The 18,085-nt window shown below is 38.9% G+C and overlaps 1 protein-coding gene across 2 annotated transcripts in view; it reads right to left on the bottom strand.

Annotated features, from left to right (window-relative positions):
* Positions 1 to 2,078: 2,078 nt before the first annotated feature.
* ccdc66 (coiled-coil domain containing 66) overlaps positions 2,079 to 18,085 on the bottom strand; it is a 79,037-nt gene continuing 63,030 nt past the window's right edge. For both annotated transcript variants that reach the window (XM_060835169.1, XM_060835171.1), the window contains 3 exons: positions 4,616 to 4,869; positions 4,060 to 4,181; positions 2,079 to 3,159 (listed from right to left, as the gene is read on the bottom strand). In XM_060835169.1, the coding sequence (XP_060691152.1) occupies positions 3,055 to 3,159; positions 4,060 to 4,181; positions 4,616 to 4,869 (481 nt within the window). In that variant the 3' untranslated portion in view covers positions 2,079 to 3,054. The remainder of the gene's footprint in view (positions 3,160 to 4,059; positions 4,182 to 4,615; positions 4,870 to 18,085) is intronic.

Raw genomic sequence — 18,085 nt, 5'->3', positions numbered from 1 at the left:
CAAACCCAAGGCCCCAGAACATTACTGGTCTCTGGGTTAACAGTCTAGCGGTAATTGGATCAGAGTGTCACAAAAGGAACATCACTCCTAAACAGAGGGGGAAGATGAGTTTATGGGTGTCAGAAACTTGGAGAATGGAACAGAATCCTTATAGGAAGGGAGTGAGGAAGTGTAGTTGAGGTCAATGGAAGAGTTGCTGGACAGTCAAGTCAAGAAAAGGAAGAATGAGCTGGACCAGGCAAAGCTGAGAGAAGAATGGAAATTGGAAGCAAAACTGGTGAATTTTTTCAATTCTACATTAGCACTTGTTCTCATGACATTAATATATTGGAAAGCATTGTTGGTGGGGTCCTGAAAAGGACTGGAACAAGTAATATTCCACATATCCCACAAAGAGGAACCCATGGCAACACCTTTAACTTGGAGGAAATAAGGAGAGTTGTTCAAAGTGAGAACAAACTCAGCCAGGCAAAGGAGGGTGAACAGAGACTCTGCAGGCCTGTTTTCATGAAAGTGAAGTGAAGTGTCGTCAGAAGTACTGACAACACTGGTAGGCTGGCAATTGATCAAGAGCCTTCTTTAACCAGACTCATCCTTGAAGACTCTCAGGGCCACCCAGCACCAAATTTTCCTATGTCCCTCACCCGATACCATTAGAGTTAAGTCAGTGATATCACTGAATGGTAGTATAGTCTTGAGAAGTTTAAGTATTTATTATTTGGACTGGTATTCAACCAACAGGAGGATACAAAAACAAGCACTGTTTGTAATTTTGCATCCATCTACACCATCAGAAAATTTGGTTAAATGGCTATCCAAATAGCTTGTTCAAAATGCTTTCACAGTAGGTCTTTTTTCAGCAACATTCATATTCTACATTACCAAAAAATTTCACCTAGCTCTGAGGAAAATTTGCATGGCTACTAATTTAAGTAGGAGAAAGTGAGGATTGCAGATGCTGGAGATCAGAGCTGAAACTGTGTTGCTGAAAAAGCGCAGCATGTCAGGCAGCATCCAAGGAGCAGGAGAATCGACGTTTCGGGCATGAGCCTGAAGAAGGGCTCATGTGTGAAACGTTGATTCTCCTGCTCCTTGGATGCTGCCTGACCTGCTGCGCTTTTCCAGCAACACAGTTTCAGTACTAATTTAAGTAACATATATTCCAAACCGAGTGAATGATTGTTCAGTAGAGGTGTTAACATGGGTAATGTACTAGTTAAAGTTAGACCAGACAAGTTGACTGATCAAGACATTGCCCTGAGAAATGAGTCAGTTACATATTCTGTTGAGTTCAAACTGGTGCATGTTCTTGAGACATGTTCTGTGTATTAATATGTAGCATCCAGTACATATGTACCACACATCCTCTTCACAATATGATGTTTGTCACCAACAGGATGTTGTCATCAAGACAAAACACATTCCTACAGTCTGATACTCCATTTGATGGGCAGAATATGAGAGATACAATGTATGCATGTTGTGGATTGCATCAAACAGCACATCTGACTATTCATAACAAGCTCCCAAACTTACTACACTTGCTAAACTTAACATTAGATGTGATCCTGCAATTGGGCACATTTGTAGGTGATCATGTATGTGAAGAATTGCACAGCCAACCAATTTAGGATTAACAGATTCATTGTGCTCTTGCATGTCTTGTAAAATGCATAAATTCTTTACGATCTAAATTATTACCCGTGAATGGCATTAATTTAATCTATATATTTTTGCTTAAATTTCCTCCAAATAAATACATTAATGTACTGGAATTTCAAGCAGCATGTAAACACATTACACTGGAGTGAGAACATAATTTAAAATGCTTTTAACTATTATTGCAGAGAACCTGATCTCTCATAGTGACACGCGAGGCCTCAAGCACAAATGCAGAGGGAATAAACAATACTACTTCTCTGGACAAAGCATTAAACAAATAATTGATCTATAATAAAGGTTAAAGAATTACTGTTGCAATCCCTTTCATTTTAAAGATCATGAGCAGAATTTATTTCACTCTGTTGAATATGAAAACAGTGCTTTTACATAAATAAAGTCTGAATTTGAATCACACAATATCGAAGTCTCCCTTAAATATAAACTTTTAAAATTGATTGCTAACACAAATTTAATGGTGTTCCTTAAAAACTTGATGCTTTGTTTTTGAAATATGTATCTGACATTTTAATGTTCTCCCAGTTCTTGCAGACTTTTTATGCCAAACAACACTAGCTAACCCGAACTAAAAGAATTCCTTAGTAAAGTTCAGGAGCAAAATGCTATGTAATTAACTACTGGAAAGCAGAAGCATCTGACCCTATTTGATTTGGCTGCTTATCTTCTCACATGATGCAAACATTTGTCAGCCCTTAAATTCAGGAGTCAACTTAAAGAAAACAAATTTTGGGAGACTAAAATTTTCTTTGCTAATGAACTTTCATATGCTCTTTATCCAGAGTACAAAGCTAATAATGCATCGTGATGACAAAACCACCATCAGTTCATGAAAGCAATCTGCACAATTTTGGGTAAATAAAAATTGGGCAAAAAAAGTACAACCCTGCCAGTATTGTTTGCATCCTGACAACTGAACATAGTTGGGAGTAACAGTACCTCTCACCACTGCTCTTAAGTCGGAAAAAATGTAGCCCAAAGAAACCTGGAAGCTACATCATTTTCAAATGCCATGAAATTGCAAAGCATTTGAATCAATAAATGGTGTGCTATGAGACAGTGGCTAATCTGTTTGGTCTATAGGTACTGGGTATTGGTCAACACCACTGCAAGTAAACTGGATATGAAATACTTTGGAACATTTGAGGTGTTTAATGAGATGTTTTTCTTCTTCAAGCATCACCTGGCCATGGATGCATCTTTTCCAGGTTAATATTTAAACTTTGTAGATAACACAAACAAAATAAAAATAGTAGCCAACAATCATTTCTAAAGGGCTACAACTGCCTAGTGCTATCACTGATAAACTCAAATTTGATTAATCTGAGCTGAATATTTTCCAGACTTGGGTTGGTCAGCTGGCAAGAGGGAGATGCTTCAAAGTGATCCTACAGTTTGAGATGGTACTGAATACTGTTCATCTTCATGTGCAGGACTGGATGTTAGACCAGTTTCCAGTTCCCTTTGTTTCTGCATTAGGCCCTTTAAAACAAATAAAATTGATTTCAGGCAATTGTGGTTTTTGAATATTAGTATTTTAAAATGCACAGTCTACATTGGAATACTTGCACCTCTTCATATTTGCATTGGTACTTGATTTCCAAAAAAAAAAGCATCTAAAGATCACTATTATTCTTAATTCAGCACAACCCCTACTAAAGTGGCATTCTCAGAAACTATACTTCTCAAAGCCTATTATTTCATTTGCAGTTTATATATGGAACCACATGCATTGTTATCTGACTCACTTGCCTTCTCGATCAAGACTGTCATTCATTGTCTTTGTCTGACATAATCAACCAGCATACATCCTGACCAGAAATATCTGATCGTTTCATTAATTTTTCCAAAAGCAGTCACGTTTAATATTTTAGTAGCATTTTGCTTTCATCTGTTTGCCTGTTATTGAATGTTGTATTGTTTCTCATGCAGGACTCCTTGAGTATCACAAATACATTAAATTAAAATAATCATGAAACTAACATTTTGTTAAAACGACATCAGAGGCATATATTCAGAAGAACTTCCAGTTTAGCATTGTTTTATCATTTCACAAGGTTACCTTCAATCCAGGCCATTTTATTTTATGAAGCTCCCTTCTTTTTGCAGCTTAAAGAAGACCTGTCTAAAACTGTACCCTGTACCAGGGAGGGGACAGAGCTACAATTTGTGGAAGGTGGAATAGGGAGACATTAGTCAGTGTCAAGTTGAAGTACAAAAACTTAGAGGACTGGGAAGCCACTACAGACGCCAATCAAGATAGCAGCTACATATTTGGTTTGGCATGGAGCAATGAATCAACAGCTTGCAAGCAAGACTACTTGTATACAAATTTTAAAATTCATATAATGTATCAGAATCAATTTATGGATTACGTATTACCTGGCGAAGCTCAGAAAGACCTTTGAGAATAGCTTGTTGTCGTTCCCTGTTTCTCACCAAATCAGGGTTCAGGAGAGGATCCCTTGAATGGTCTGAGTTATAGTTTTGCTGCTGAAAGTGATCTGTAACCGAAACAAAAGATGAAACAGAAAATTTGGGTATATTTGTTAAAACAGGACTTACACAGTTTCCTAGATTCACATCTATCATCTTAATGACTACATGCATTCATCTGTAAGTATTAACCCACAAAACATCTTCCAATTTACATATGTTCTAAAATAGAAAAGATCCAACAGTGCATGGTTTGTTAAACAGGATTTCTTTCAAGATCCAAAATTTACTGCAAGTCACAGCGAACATTTTAAGAGATCTGCTGAAAAAATACTATTTTAGGACATTAAGCCAAGGGAAAGACTTCAAACCATCGCAGTTTTAAGAATGAAACAAATTGAGAAATAGAAGCTAGGCTATAGCAGATATCTGTGCCCAGAGGTACAATGTTTACCACTTTTTAAATGAGCTCCCTAAGTGAAAAACAAGGCTACATAAATACCATTGAAATGTTTGTATTGTGGGTCATTTGTTGAAGGCCTTGACAGTGGTGCATCAGGATCCAAATGGTACACCTCATCTGTGCGCACATAAGGAACAAAGTTTGATGATGGTGGTCTGTCATTGTCTGATTCATTAGCAAATATAGCCCTTTGGCACCATTCGCCTGCATTCATATTTGGAATTGAATGGAGCTCCTTCTGCTCTATTTGGAGAGGTTTGTTCCTCAGTGCAGGAACTGGTGGAGATATACACCTACAGAAAAAAAGTCTTCCATTAAACCTCCATTTCTCATTGAATTATGCTTGCAAAATTGTTTTTATTCTAGTACTTCTCAAAACTCTTTCAAAATGGTATTTGTTTGGATATGATTTAAATTTCTTAGGAAAATGTAATACCATCTTAATCCAACATTGTTAATTTCTTTCATATATTTCTTAAACTTCTTGGAGATAGAATCACGCAGCATTTAGAAAAAAAATTAACTTGGCATAAATCACAAAAATATCAATTGCAACAAATTTAATGTTATCCTAGTAGCTGTGTTTATTGAGTTTGTTGGCGCCTCAGAACTTGCCTGATATTGCCTACAAACATCTAAATTACTTACCCCCTAAAACCTCCTTAAGTAGACTGTAAGTAACCAATTAATGAAAATAGGTTCATCTTTGAGAAGTAATCTGACAATGTAAAGATAATGCAGGGGTTGAGAAAGTTGGATGAAAGATCAAATGGATACAGTCCATAAATATATGTGGAAGCAAAAGTATCTTTCAGATGAGGTCACGAAGGAGCAGTTATTAGATAAGATGTAGAAAGGTGCCAAAAATATCAGTAATATTGCATGATTAGAGAGAAAAGCCACAACAGGTGGCTATGACAGCAGAGATAAGATGCAAAGGCTCCAGTGCATTCCTACACAGTTGGACAATATGGGTCTGGGTGGATTGCGGGTGGGTGTGGACTTGTTGGGCCGAAGGGCCTGTTTCCTCACTAAGTAATCTAATCTAATATGGAGAATCACTGGAGGAAGATGATGTTTTCAACTGTGTCAAAGACTGCAGCCAGGTATAAAGGAATAGTTTACCTTTCTCAGTCATGTGTGATTTGTTATTTGTGACTTTGACAGGAGTCTTTTCAATACTGTGACAGAGAGAGGAGTCTTAATGGGTAAATTCAAACACAGAGGAAACAGAGGAACTGATTTGCAACATTAAAGGCCCTGAATGGGCTGATGAGAGGAAGGGGGGGGGGGGGGGGGCAGGGTGGTTTGAAACTCATGAAGAAAATAAGCTCAGAGGGAGTACAAGGGCAGATTGGAAAGAAACTAAAGTAGGATGTTGGTTGAGGAATAGCATAGGGAAGAACCTTCAAAGAAGTTTGTCCTGGTAGGCTAAGAAAGAAGGGGAAGTGGCACATGCAGCTGGTTAAATGTTCTCAATCTGAGTGTTGAACTAGTCCTGGAGTCTTTTTTGGAGGTGAGGGTAAAAAAATGGGAAAAGATGTTTAAGTCAGCAATTAGCAGTAAAGAAAAAAAACAGAATTTTCTTTTAATTCTAGGATGACCCTAATATAATGTGCATTTATCTCTCATTTGACAAATGACAGAAAGTAGTTTGCGTCCAACTAGATCAGTGAATAGTTAAATAATGTGTCCTTCATAACAATACAAGTTAGAGTTCTTTGTGTGGAGTAGAGGTGAGGGTGATACTAAGGGAATGAGTGAGAGGAAGTATATATTTTTATGATAACTAAGGAAATGGTAGAACATTGTGACAGCAAGCTGGGATTCTGAAGTGCAGTTGTTAAGTGGTTGGATTCAGAAGAAAGTGGGTTTGGGAAGGAAAGGGAAATTGGGACAGAGGTAAGAAAGTCAGCAATGATGGTCCTATGATTTACATGGTGGGAGCAGTAAGATGGGAAGGTTAAGGAGGACTGAATATGGAGTTGAAAAATGTGTTGCTGGAAAAGCGCAGCAGATTAGGCAGCATCCAAGGAGCAGGAGAATCGACGGATGCTGCCTGACCTGCTGCGCTTTTCCAGCAACACATTTTTCAGCTCTGATCTCTAGCATCTGCAGTCCTCACTTTCTCCTGAATATGGAGTGTCAAGTATGAAAGGAGCATATAAGACAGTGAACTCAGAGGAGAGACAGCACATGACAAATTAAGATGGAAATCAATTTCAGAAAGAATAAGAAGTCACTCAGGACATAAACTGAAGGAAAAAAGTGAAGAACGCTCAGTATTTTCATAAGCGAAGATTTTAAATAAGAGGTGAGACATCGGAACAAGTGGAAATGTTCAGAGAAAGAGAGAATTCCAGATGACAGGGAGGATAAATCAAAGTATGATTTTGCGGTAAAAGTCACATTGTGACTGACAGCCTGGGACAAATGGTGGCAGGTACAGCAAGGGAGTGAAAGCTTCACTGGTGTCCTCACCTCTCAGGCAGAATTCAACTATGGCTATAATGTTGATGTAATTGTCCACAGCAAGTTATTAGAAGTCAAGGGCATTGTTCAGAACTGGACATCATTCTGCAGGGAGATGGGAAAGAGATGCAGTGATAGCCAATCCACAGGTTGACAAAGAAAGAGATGACATGAACGAGGAGAGGATTGACAATATTTTGCCTGGCAAGTTCACTGAGTGCTAAAGGTAAACTAGAGAATAGAATTGGGCAGTTGGGATTGCTAGCGTAAGGAAATAATGACAGTTGCTTCACTGGACCTTCTGGTGGTTGCTCCAGGAAGCACAAAGGGTGACTATAATTAAAAGGAAGTCAAGCTTCTTAGGTCAGTAAGAGATGAGAAAAGTCAACAGTACTGAAGGGATGGGATGGGCCTTGAAAGAACAGAATATCAGACCAGGAAACAGGAAAGGATCTAAGAAGGGTAAAGTGAAAAGTAACCAAAAAGAGGGAAAAGTGGAATTAGAAATGGTCAGCTCAGATTTGCAGTGGTACACAGTGGACAGATAGAAAATTCAAATTACATAGATCTAGTTATGTAACTCATTATCAGCATCACTATACACTCACCTATACCATGTCAATTATTTGCTCATTTGCCCAATGCAGGAACTTATGTAGCTTTTAAAGATTCTTTATTAATTGCAAGTCTTATTTTAAGGGGTACGTTAGCGTGCTTTTACATATACTGCTTAGGCCAGTGCTTTCAAGGAGGCAATTCTAGTATTTCTCCTTAACCTTCTCACGACCCAGTTGGGAAAGTGTGCTGACAGTTAAGCCCCACTCTTCCTGAAGTCAGCACAACAGTTCAAGATTTAATGAAATTACTCAGTGGCCCAGTTTATCTGTCTGTTGGATTAAGGTTAACAAAAAATACTTAGCAGTTTTCTATATATATAGCTTCTTTTCCACAGAAAAGTTTGAACCACAGGAAAACAAAACATGAATTAACAAATTATAACTAATGTTCCCTCTAAGCTGTGCAATAACATTTTGTATACAGTGATCAGAGTCGAGAGTGTGGTACTGGAAAAGCACAGCAGGTCAGGCCTTTCATCAATGATGAAGGGTCGATACCCAAAATGTTGATTCTCCAGTTCCTTGGATGCTGCCTGACCTGCTGTGCTTTTCCAGCACTACGCTCTTGATTCTGATCTCCAGCATCTGCAGTCCTTACTTTCTCCTATACACAGTGATCAGCATGAATTGCAGCATTGACTCTCAGCCCCAGAATTCTCTGCCATACAAAGAACTTGGAAGACTATGTAGAAGAGAAGCATGAGACAGAATTCTATAACTCTGCTAGTTTAAGCTTTACCTCCTTTCTAAGCCCCGACATACACATATAGGCAGACACAAACAAGTGGAGAGAAACTACTACTAGGGAAACTCAATTCAAAAGCACCAGTACACAGGATTTGGTGAGGTATCTCTTTTGCTTCTTCCAAGTCCTGCTGATTTCAGATTTCAGTTTTTTGCTGAAAATGCAGGGCAGATGGCAGGTTCATTAGCTTTTCAGTTTCTGGTCAGAGGCAACAAGTAATAGAAAATGGTGCGAGAGAATAGTTAGCTGTCTTTCAGTTTTCTGGTTATTTCACTGCAGAGAGAGGAGAGATGCTGTCTCTGGCAGTCTCACAATCTTCTGACTGTAATGTTGACACACAAGCTGTTCACCTGCCCGTTAGTCAATCTGAGAGTTGTTGTCATCACGATGACTCCTAGCTCATATAATTGGTTCTAACTGAAAAAAAAATCAATCGGCAGTCTCTCTCTGAGAGAAGCTTACTTCGTGCACATACCCACAGTGCCACTGGGTCTCAAATATTTTCCTCCACTCCTTGAACTAAGCGACGGTGTAAACACAACTCATAGTGAATTCCAGTAACTTGTTTTCACAAGTGCAGCAATGTTTTTCATAGTCTTATATTTAAAGCATTTCCTTTCCCATTTTGGTTCACAATCCAAAAATAAAGAAAAAGAAGATGGGCTTTAAATGCCTTGACCTTTGAGATGAAATGCCATTTCAAACGTGTTTCATCACATAAACAAAACACAAAACTTACACCCATTCATCCTTCCTCCTCCCACATATACAATATTTAACCTATTCCCAAAATGTTCAACTTATTCCATCATTTAAGTGGGGACAATGTAATTGCATTATCTTTTCCAGCCTCTAACTAATCTTTCATTAAAGGAATAAAACAATGGAATCCATCCGAATAGTGTCGCATTTCAATGTATGTGATGAATTGTGGTTAGTGTAAATTACTTTAAGAGTCTCTTTTTCATTCGTAGAGTCCTTTCTCTGATACTGGTTTAGTTATTAGAAAGTTTATGATTTCCCATTTAGTTTCAGGAACAAAGAATTCTATTGGAACCATCAAATTTGCTGTGCTCAGCAACACTGGTCCTTGTTCTATGCTTTGTCTCAGTAAGTTACTTTTGCTTTTGAGAAAGTGCTTAATGTTAATCTATTACTAAGCCAGCTAACTGCAATTGCTTTTAACAGGTCTTCAAATTGCCTTATGCGCTCTTCCCACATGCTACTGTGTAATATGACATCATCTAAATAAATTCACTAACAGGTATTTCAGCTACAACTTGATTCAGTCTTTGGAATGTAGCTGGGATTTTTTTAAACCCAAAAAGGCATACCTTGACATTGATATAACTCATTTGTTGTAACAAAAGCTGATATTGTTTTCAAATCCTTGATGTTAATGACACTTACCAGCACCCTTTCAATAGACCGATCATAGATCTTATCTTCTAAATTATGAAATGGGATACAGATTGGTTTTTGTGACTGCATTTATTTTTCCATAGCATATCTAAAATTTTATTGATCTAACCAGTTTAAAACCAACAACAAGTCAACTCTAGCTGCTTTGGCTAGGTTCAATCCAGACATGTTCCACTATGTTTGGAATCTCTGTTTCCACCTGAGTTTTATTTTTCTGACCTCAACTGATGAGGATGTTACATTATCAGTACTGACTCTCTCATGTCTACATCATGCTTAGCTAATTAAGTACAGACTTCCTTATACTTCTTAAGCAGTTCTAATAGTACCTTCTATTTCATTTCTCTAAATAGAACAGTGTCCAGCTACCCCAGTATTAATGTACTGACTGATCAAATCGTTGGAGGCTCCCTTTAAGAACTGTTTACCTTTCCCTTTACTGTGTTCTTATTGTCATCGTCATCTTCCACTATCCTTACCATTTGACACACTTGCACCTCCTTATTCTGTTTCCAGCAATGACAGTTTCAACATCTTTGTGTGACATAACCAATTCTTCTTCTTAAAATCAGGACTACTCTAAGTTATTTTACTAACTATCTTAACCATCTTATATGGATCAATGTTTGCATACACTTCACATTGCAAAGGCAACCATACCACTACTCTCATTTGAATCATTCTTAGCTCCACTCCTTCATCAGGAAGGAGTGGCACTCCAAAAGCTAGTGCTTCCAAGTAAACCTGTTGGACTATAACCTGGTGTTATGAGATTTTTAACTTTGTACACCCCAGTTCAACACTGGCATCTCCAAATGTTGAATCATTCTCATTGTAACATATTTGTGCTTTCCCTGCAAAACTATTAAATGCTCCTGTGCATCTTTCTAGAAAGATAGACATGTAATCCAAACAATGAAGATTCATCTTTTTGTCACAGACATGCGCACCATAGAAACAGACCCCTTGGTCCAACATGTTCATGCCATCCAAATATCGTAAATTAATCTACTCCCATTTGCCAGCATTTAGCCCATATCCCTACAAATCCTTGCTTTTCATGTACCCATTCACGACCTGTTAAACGTTGTAACTGCAACAACCTTAAATCCTTCCTCTGGCAGTTCATTCCATACACACACCAACCTCGTTCTTCCTGTATTCTATGTGGTCTAACCTTGTTTGCCACTCTACCATACAGGACCTTGCCTTACTGAAGTCCGTTATGGACAACTTCCACTGCTCTGAATGTAGGTTTGCTCGCTGAACTGGAAGCTTCATTTCCAGACGTTTCGTTACCCTACTAGATAATATCTTCAGTGGGCCTCAGGCGAAGCAATGCCGAAAATTCCTGCTTTCTATTTATATGTTTGGGTTTCTTTGGATTGGTGATGTCATTTCCTGAGGTGAAATCACTTCATGTTCCTTTTCTTGGGGTGTAGATGGGGTTTAACTTGATGTGTTTATTCATAGAGTTCTGGTTGGAATGCTATGCTTCTAGGAATTCTCGTGCGTGTCTTTGTTTGGCTTGTCCTACGATGGATGTGTTGCCCAATCAAAGTGGTGTCTTTCCTCATCCGTATGTGAGGATACTAGTGAGAGAGGGTCATGTCTTTTTGTGGCTAGTTGATGTTCATGTATCCTAGTGGCTAGTTTTCTGCCTGTTTGTCCAATGTAGTGTTTGTTACAGACCTTGCGTGGTATTTTGTAAATGATGTTAGTTTTGCTCATTGTCTGTATAGGGTCTTTCAAGTTCATTAGCTGCTGTTTAGTGTGTTCGTGGGTTTGTGGGCTACCATGATGCCAAGGGGTCCGATTAGTCTGGCAGTCACTTCCGAGAAGTCTTTGATGTAGGGGAGAGTGGCTAGGGTTTCTGGACATGTTATGTCTGCTTGTTTGGGTTTGTTGCTGAGAAATCAGCGGACTGTGTTCATTGGGTACCCATTCTTTTTGAATACACAGTATTGGTGATTTTCCTCTGCTCTGCGTAGTTCCTCTGTGCTGCAGTGTGTTAGCTCACTGAGCTGGAAGGTTAATTCCCAGACGCTTTGTTATCCTACTAGGTAACATCTTCAGTGGGTTTTCAGTGTGCAATGTTAAATATTGTTCTGATGCAGCTTCGCTTGTGGGTGTTGGGATGATTGCTTCTATAGTTCAATATTTGGTCTGTATGTGTTGTTTTTCTGTAGAAGAAAGGACTGTAACAAACACTAAATTGGACAAACAGGCAGAAAACTAGCTACCAGGATACATGAACACCAACTATCCACAAAAAGACATGACCCTCTCTCACTTATATTCTCACATACGGATGAGGAAGGACACCACTTCGACTGGGACAACACATCCATCCTAGGACAAGCCAAACAAAGACACACATGAGAATTCCTAGAAGCATAGCATTCCAACCGGAATTCTATCAACAAACACATCGAGTTAAACCCCATCTATCACCCTCTGAGAAAAGGAACCGGAAGTAATTTCACCACAGGAAATGACATCACCAAACCAAAGAAACCCAAACATATAAATAGAAAGCAGGAATTTTCAGCATTGTTTTGCCTGAGGCCCACTGAAGATGTCACCTAGTAGGGTAACAAAACATCTGGAAATGAACGTTCCAGCTCAGCAAGCAAACCTACATTCAAAACCACAACCTGAGCTACAAATCATCTCAAATCTTGCTTCCACTGTTCTGCCTTCATGAATCCTCATTGTCACTTCTTAAAAAAAAGTGAGACACAATTTCCCATGCACAAAGCCATGCTCACTATCCCTAATCAGTCCCTACCTTTCTAAATACATGTCATCCCTCTCCCCTCAGAATCCCCTCCAACAACTTGCCCACCACTGATGTCAGGCTCACCAGTCTATAGTTCCTTGGCTTTTCCTTTCCACCTTTCTTAAATAATGGCACCATGTTGGCTAACTTCCAGTCTTCTAGCACCTCACCAGTGACTATTTTGTTTTGAGAACTTCTCCTTAAAACATTTTAGCAGACCTCTTACAGCCTCGATCAATTCAAATGGACTAAACCCAAAGATCGATTTGGGGAATATATGGTAGAAAATCTAGTAGTTTCTCCCAATCGTGTAAGTGTGCATCACAGTTATGATTTAATCGTTGTTTTTACAGTCTGATGGTATATCTGCAAAGCTCCTGTATTTGCAAATAATTTGAAATTGACTTCAATTGTTATATACCAAAACTACAAATGGTGCCTGGTAGGCCACAATGAGTGAAAAAAAGTCAAATTTTCCACTACTACATCAGCTGCAATTATCCTTAAAGGAATAGCTTCTAGAAATTGATAGATCACATTCATAATTGTAAGGATGTACAAGTATCCTACTTTCATTATTGACAATGATCTTATACAATGTATTACATGCAACTGAATAGTCCTTCAAAAAATAGTATTGGTATTAAAGATGCTAATTACAATGTTGAGGTTTACTTACTGCCAGACGTATGTTTTTCCCAGGAATTGCACTATGTTCTTACAAACTCTCAACCAGGTAAAATGCCTGATTATTAAAACTCACATTTTCCATATTCCAAATGTCCTGTCACAGGAACTTCATATGCCACTTGCAATATCTCCTTAAGATAACTGGACAGTCCCACAGTTTGATAAACAACAGTCTATTCTTCATCCAAGTCTGTCAGGGTGCTTCCAATTCCTTATCAGAACTCAATTATTAATGTAATAGTACTCCACACTTCCTCCAGCTTCAGTATAAGCGGTCTTGCTAGCTTATTTACATCCAGATCTACTTTCAGCCTCAACTAATGAATGAAGGCAAACACTTCCTTTGAGCTATCGTCATTTGTAAATAAGGGTTTCAGCCGCCCTAACACCTAATTGAGATCACAGCACGACAGAATGAAGCCTGTTCTTGTAACTGTTCCATCTCTTTATCCTCACTTGGACTTTCCATGTTTATAGGCGAAGCCATAATTTTCACGCCTGCCAAATCATTCCCCTGGAATAAATCAACATTTTCCATGGTTAACTTTTAAACAACTCTGACTACCACTGGTCCAAACAATAAGGCACAGTCAATTTGGACTTTGTACAAAGGAACCAGGATAATCTTCACTTATCTCATTTGAGGACTTGGAGAAAGCTAAATCCTTCTCCAGTAGGGCTTTATTGTAGCTCTTGTGTCTCTTAATATAGCTATGGATTTGACTGTATTATTTGAACAATCTTTCTTTCAGACCAAAATTGTTTTTATATCTCATCTTCCCTAATGACTCTTGCAGCTTTTACAGCAGTGTTTCCGCAAACCTTTTGATTATAGTTGCAATATCTTTTGATCCATGCCATTTTTGTTTTGAGTTTCTCTTTTGGACTCTCAGTCTTATAAACCTCAGTAAGTCTCATAAGCTTCCCTTGCAACCTCTAGAATTGTCAATGAATGCATCCCACTGTCATAATGGAAACACCATGGCCTTCAATTTTCACTTCCACTGTCAGTTCTTTCCTCTCTAACCAGAGGATATCTTACAGCATTCCCAACTATCCACTCATTATCCCGATTACTCGTCTGCCTTTCACAGATTGACTTTCTTTCCCTTTCTGATTTAGGAGGATGACAGGAAAAAGGTTTAATTTTATGAATCAGTTCATAATCATTAGCCATTACTGCTACCTGTGTAGCAGCTGCAACCCTTTGCTTTTTGTAATGTTGAAAAACAAGTTCTATTAATTCATCCAAGAAAGTCTTTAGACAGCACTTCATACATTGTTTCACCTTCTAATACTTGTACCCATTCGTCAAAATTACTTAACGTTCCAAATTCAATGCAGGTTTGCCCAGGCTGTTTAGTTAAGTACCAAAACTGTTACCTACATAGCTCAGGTATTAACTCATATACACCCAGTATAGTTGTTTCTACAGCTTCATAACCCCTAGAAATGCCCTCAGATGGTGAAGTATAATTTTCCTGTGTTTTACTTGTCAATTTACTTTAAATGGGCAATGTCCCAGCATTTCTTTAGCCAAATAACCTCTCACTATTTTCTCAAAAGAGTAAACGAATGCCTCCACATCCTTCTCCTCAAACTTTGGTAGGCCCTGTACAAACTTAAACATTTCCTCACTGGATTCAAGGTTACGATTTGGATACTTTCTAACACAGCTCTGATCAGTTTCTGTTTTTGTTTAAAAACCTGCATCATTTTAAGCCTAAAATTCTTTCTCCCCTTTCTTGCTTGCAACTCTAGTTCCAGCTTCTTAAATTCAATTTTCATCTTTATTTTCATTTCCAATGACCTTTGGAGTTCCTAATCTTTCTCTGTTCTTTGGAATTCTGCTCCAGTTAGTTTTTTTCTATTTGGAGTTGCTTTAAGATTTTCCTCATGCTAAAGCTGTTTCAATTGAAACTCAATATGAACCAGTTCCGTGCCAGCCCTTTGATTATGTCTGTTTTCTAAGCATTTCCACTTCCAACTTACTTGCCAATGCAATAAGTCTGCCTTTATAATCTGCTTCAAGCTTGTCAGGAGCAATGGTGCCACCTGGAGGAGTTTCTAGCAGTTTTCAATGTCATTTGCTTTTGTAGTACCAAACCTGGTGTTCCTTTTAATCCTTTATCACTTACTAACACTACACCTAAATCTATGTTGCCTTTGTTTCAAAATAATCAGAGATGATTCTCCAAACTCTTGTCATGGTCCATTTGGGAACAGTGCGCTGATAGTCAAGCCCCACAACTTGCAAATTCATCACAACAGTTCAAGATTTTAATCAAATTACTCAAAGTGCCCCAGTTTACCTGTCTGGTGGACTACGGTCAACAAAAAACACTTACCAGGTTTCTGTACCTAACTACAATTTGCTACACATAAATCAGTTTGAAACCCAGAAAAACAAAATGTGAACAGTCAACTTCTAACTCTAAGTCTAAACTGTATCACCCTCCTAAACCACTACACAGATGCAGGCAGACATAGACAAACAAAAATAAAGCTATGATGGATGGAGGGTAAAATGCTGAAAAATACAGTATTATCAGTCCAGGAGATTTGATGACGTGTCCCTTTTGCTTCTGAATCCTTCTGATTTCTAGTTTTCCTATCTAAGTCCTATCAGTTATAGAGTCATAGAGATGTACAGCATGGAATCAGACCCTTCGGTCCAACTCGTCCATGCCAACCAGATGTCCCAACCCAATCTAGTCCCACCCGCCAGCACCTGGCCCACTTCCTTCCAAAACCCTAATTCATATGACCATCTAAATGCCTTTTAAACATTGCAATTGTACCAGCCTCCACCACTTCCTCTGGCAGCTCATTCCATACACGTACCACTCTCTGTGTGAAAACATTGCCCCTTAGGTCTCTTTTATATTTTTCCTCTCTCATCCTAAACCTATGCCCTCTAGTTCTGGACTCCCCCACCCCAGGAAAAAGGCTTTGTCTATTTATCCTATCCAGGCCCCTCATGATTTTACAAATCTCCACAAGGTCACCCCTCAGCCTCCGATGCTCTAGGGAAAACAGCCCTAGCCTATTCAACTTCTCCCTATAGTTCAAATCCTCTAACCCTGGCAACATCCTTGTAAATCTTTTTTGAACCCTTTCAAGTTTCACAATACCCTTCCGATAGGAAGGAGACCAGAACTGCACGTAATATTCCAACATTGGACGAAGCAATGTCTTGTACAGCCGCAACATGACCTCCCAACTCCTGTACTCAATACTCTGACCAATAAAAGAAACCATACTAAACACCTTCTTCACTATCCTATCTACCTGCAACTCCATCTTCAAGGAGCTATGAACCTGCACTTCAAAGTCTCTTTGTTCAACAACACTCCCGAAGACCTTACCATTAAATGTATAAGTCCTGCTAAGATTTGCTTTCCCAAAATGCAGCACCTAGCATTTATGTGAATTAAACTCCATCTGCCACTTCTCAGCCCACTGGCCCATTTGATCGAGATCCCGTTGTAATCTGAAATAATCTTCTTCGCTATCCACAACACCTCCAATTTTGGTGTCATCTGCAAAATTATTAACTATACCTCTTATGCTCTTTTCCCAATCATTTATATAAGTCATAAAGGACCCAGCACCAATCCTTGTGGCACTCCACTGGTCACAGGCCTCCAGTCTGAAAAACAACCCTCCAGCACCACCCTCTGTCTTCTACCTTTGAGCCAGTTCTGAAGTCAAATGGCTAGTTCTCCCTGTATTCATGAGATCTAACCTTGCTAATCAATCTCCCATGGGGAACCTTGTCCCATGGGGAACTGAAGTCCATAGAGATCACTTCCACCATTCTGCTCTCATAAATCCTCTTTGTTACTTCTTCAAAAAAAAAATCAAGTTTGAGAGACATGATTTCCCACACACAAAGCCATGTTGACTATCCCCCATCAGTCCTTGCCTTTCCAAATACATGTACATCCTGTCCCTCAGGATTCCCTCCAACGACTTGCCCACTATTGATGTCAGGCTCACTAGTCTATAGTTCCCTGAACTACCCTTACCACCTTTCTTAAATACTGGCACCACGTTAGCCAACCTTCAGTCATCCGGCACCTCACCTATTAAGGATATAAATATCTCAGTATGATGCCCAGTAATCGTGTCCCTAGCTTCCCACAGAGTTCTAGGGTACACCTGACCAGGTCCTGGAGATTTATCCATTTTTATGCATTTTAAGAAAGCTAGCACTTCATCCTCTGTAATATAGACATTTTTCAAAATGTCACCATCTATTTCCTTACAGTCTATATCTTCCATGTCATTTTCCACAGTAAATGCTAATGCAAAGTACTTGTTTAGTATCTTCCCCATCTCCTGCAATTCCACACAAAGGCCGCCTCGCTGATCTTTGAGGGGCCTTATTCTCTCCCTAGTTACCCTTTTGTCTTTAATGTATTTGTAAAGCCCTTTGGATTCTCCTTAACTCTATTTGCCAAAGCTATCTCATGTCCCCTGTTTGCCGTCCTGATTTCCCTCTAACCTATACTCTTACTGCCTTTATACTCTTCTAAGGAGTCACTCTGTCCTGTCTATACCTGACATATGCTTCCTTCTTTTTCTTAACCAAACCCTCAATTTCTTTAGTCATCCAGCATTCCCTATACCTACCAGCCTTTCAGCCCTAACAGGAATGCAATTTTTTTGGATTCTCAATATATCATTTCTGAAGGCTTCCCATTTTCCAGCCGTCCCTTTACCTGCGAACATCTGTCCCCAATCAGCTTTCGAAAGTTCTTGCCTAATACTGTCAA

Source organism: Hemiscyllium ocellatum, chromosome 14, assembly GCF_020745735.1.
Source record: "Hemiscyllium ocellatum isolate sHemOce1 chromosome 14, sHemOce1.pat.X.cur, whole genome shotgun sequence".
Lineage (NCBI taxonomy): Eukaryota > Metazoa > Chordata > Chondrichthyes > Orectolobiformes > Hemiscylliidae > Hemiscyllium > Hemiscyllium ocellatum.
This window is presented reverse-complemented; position numbering and strand designations above follow the sequence as displayed.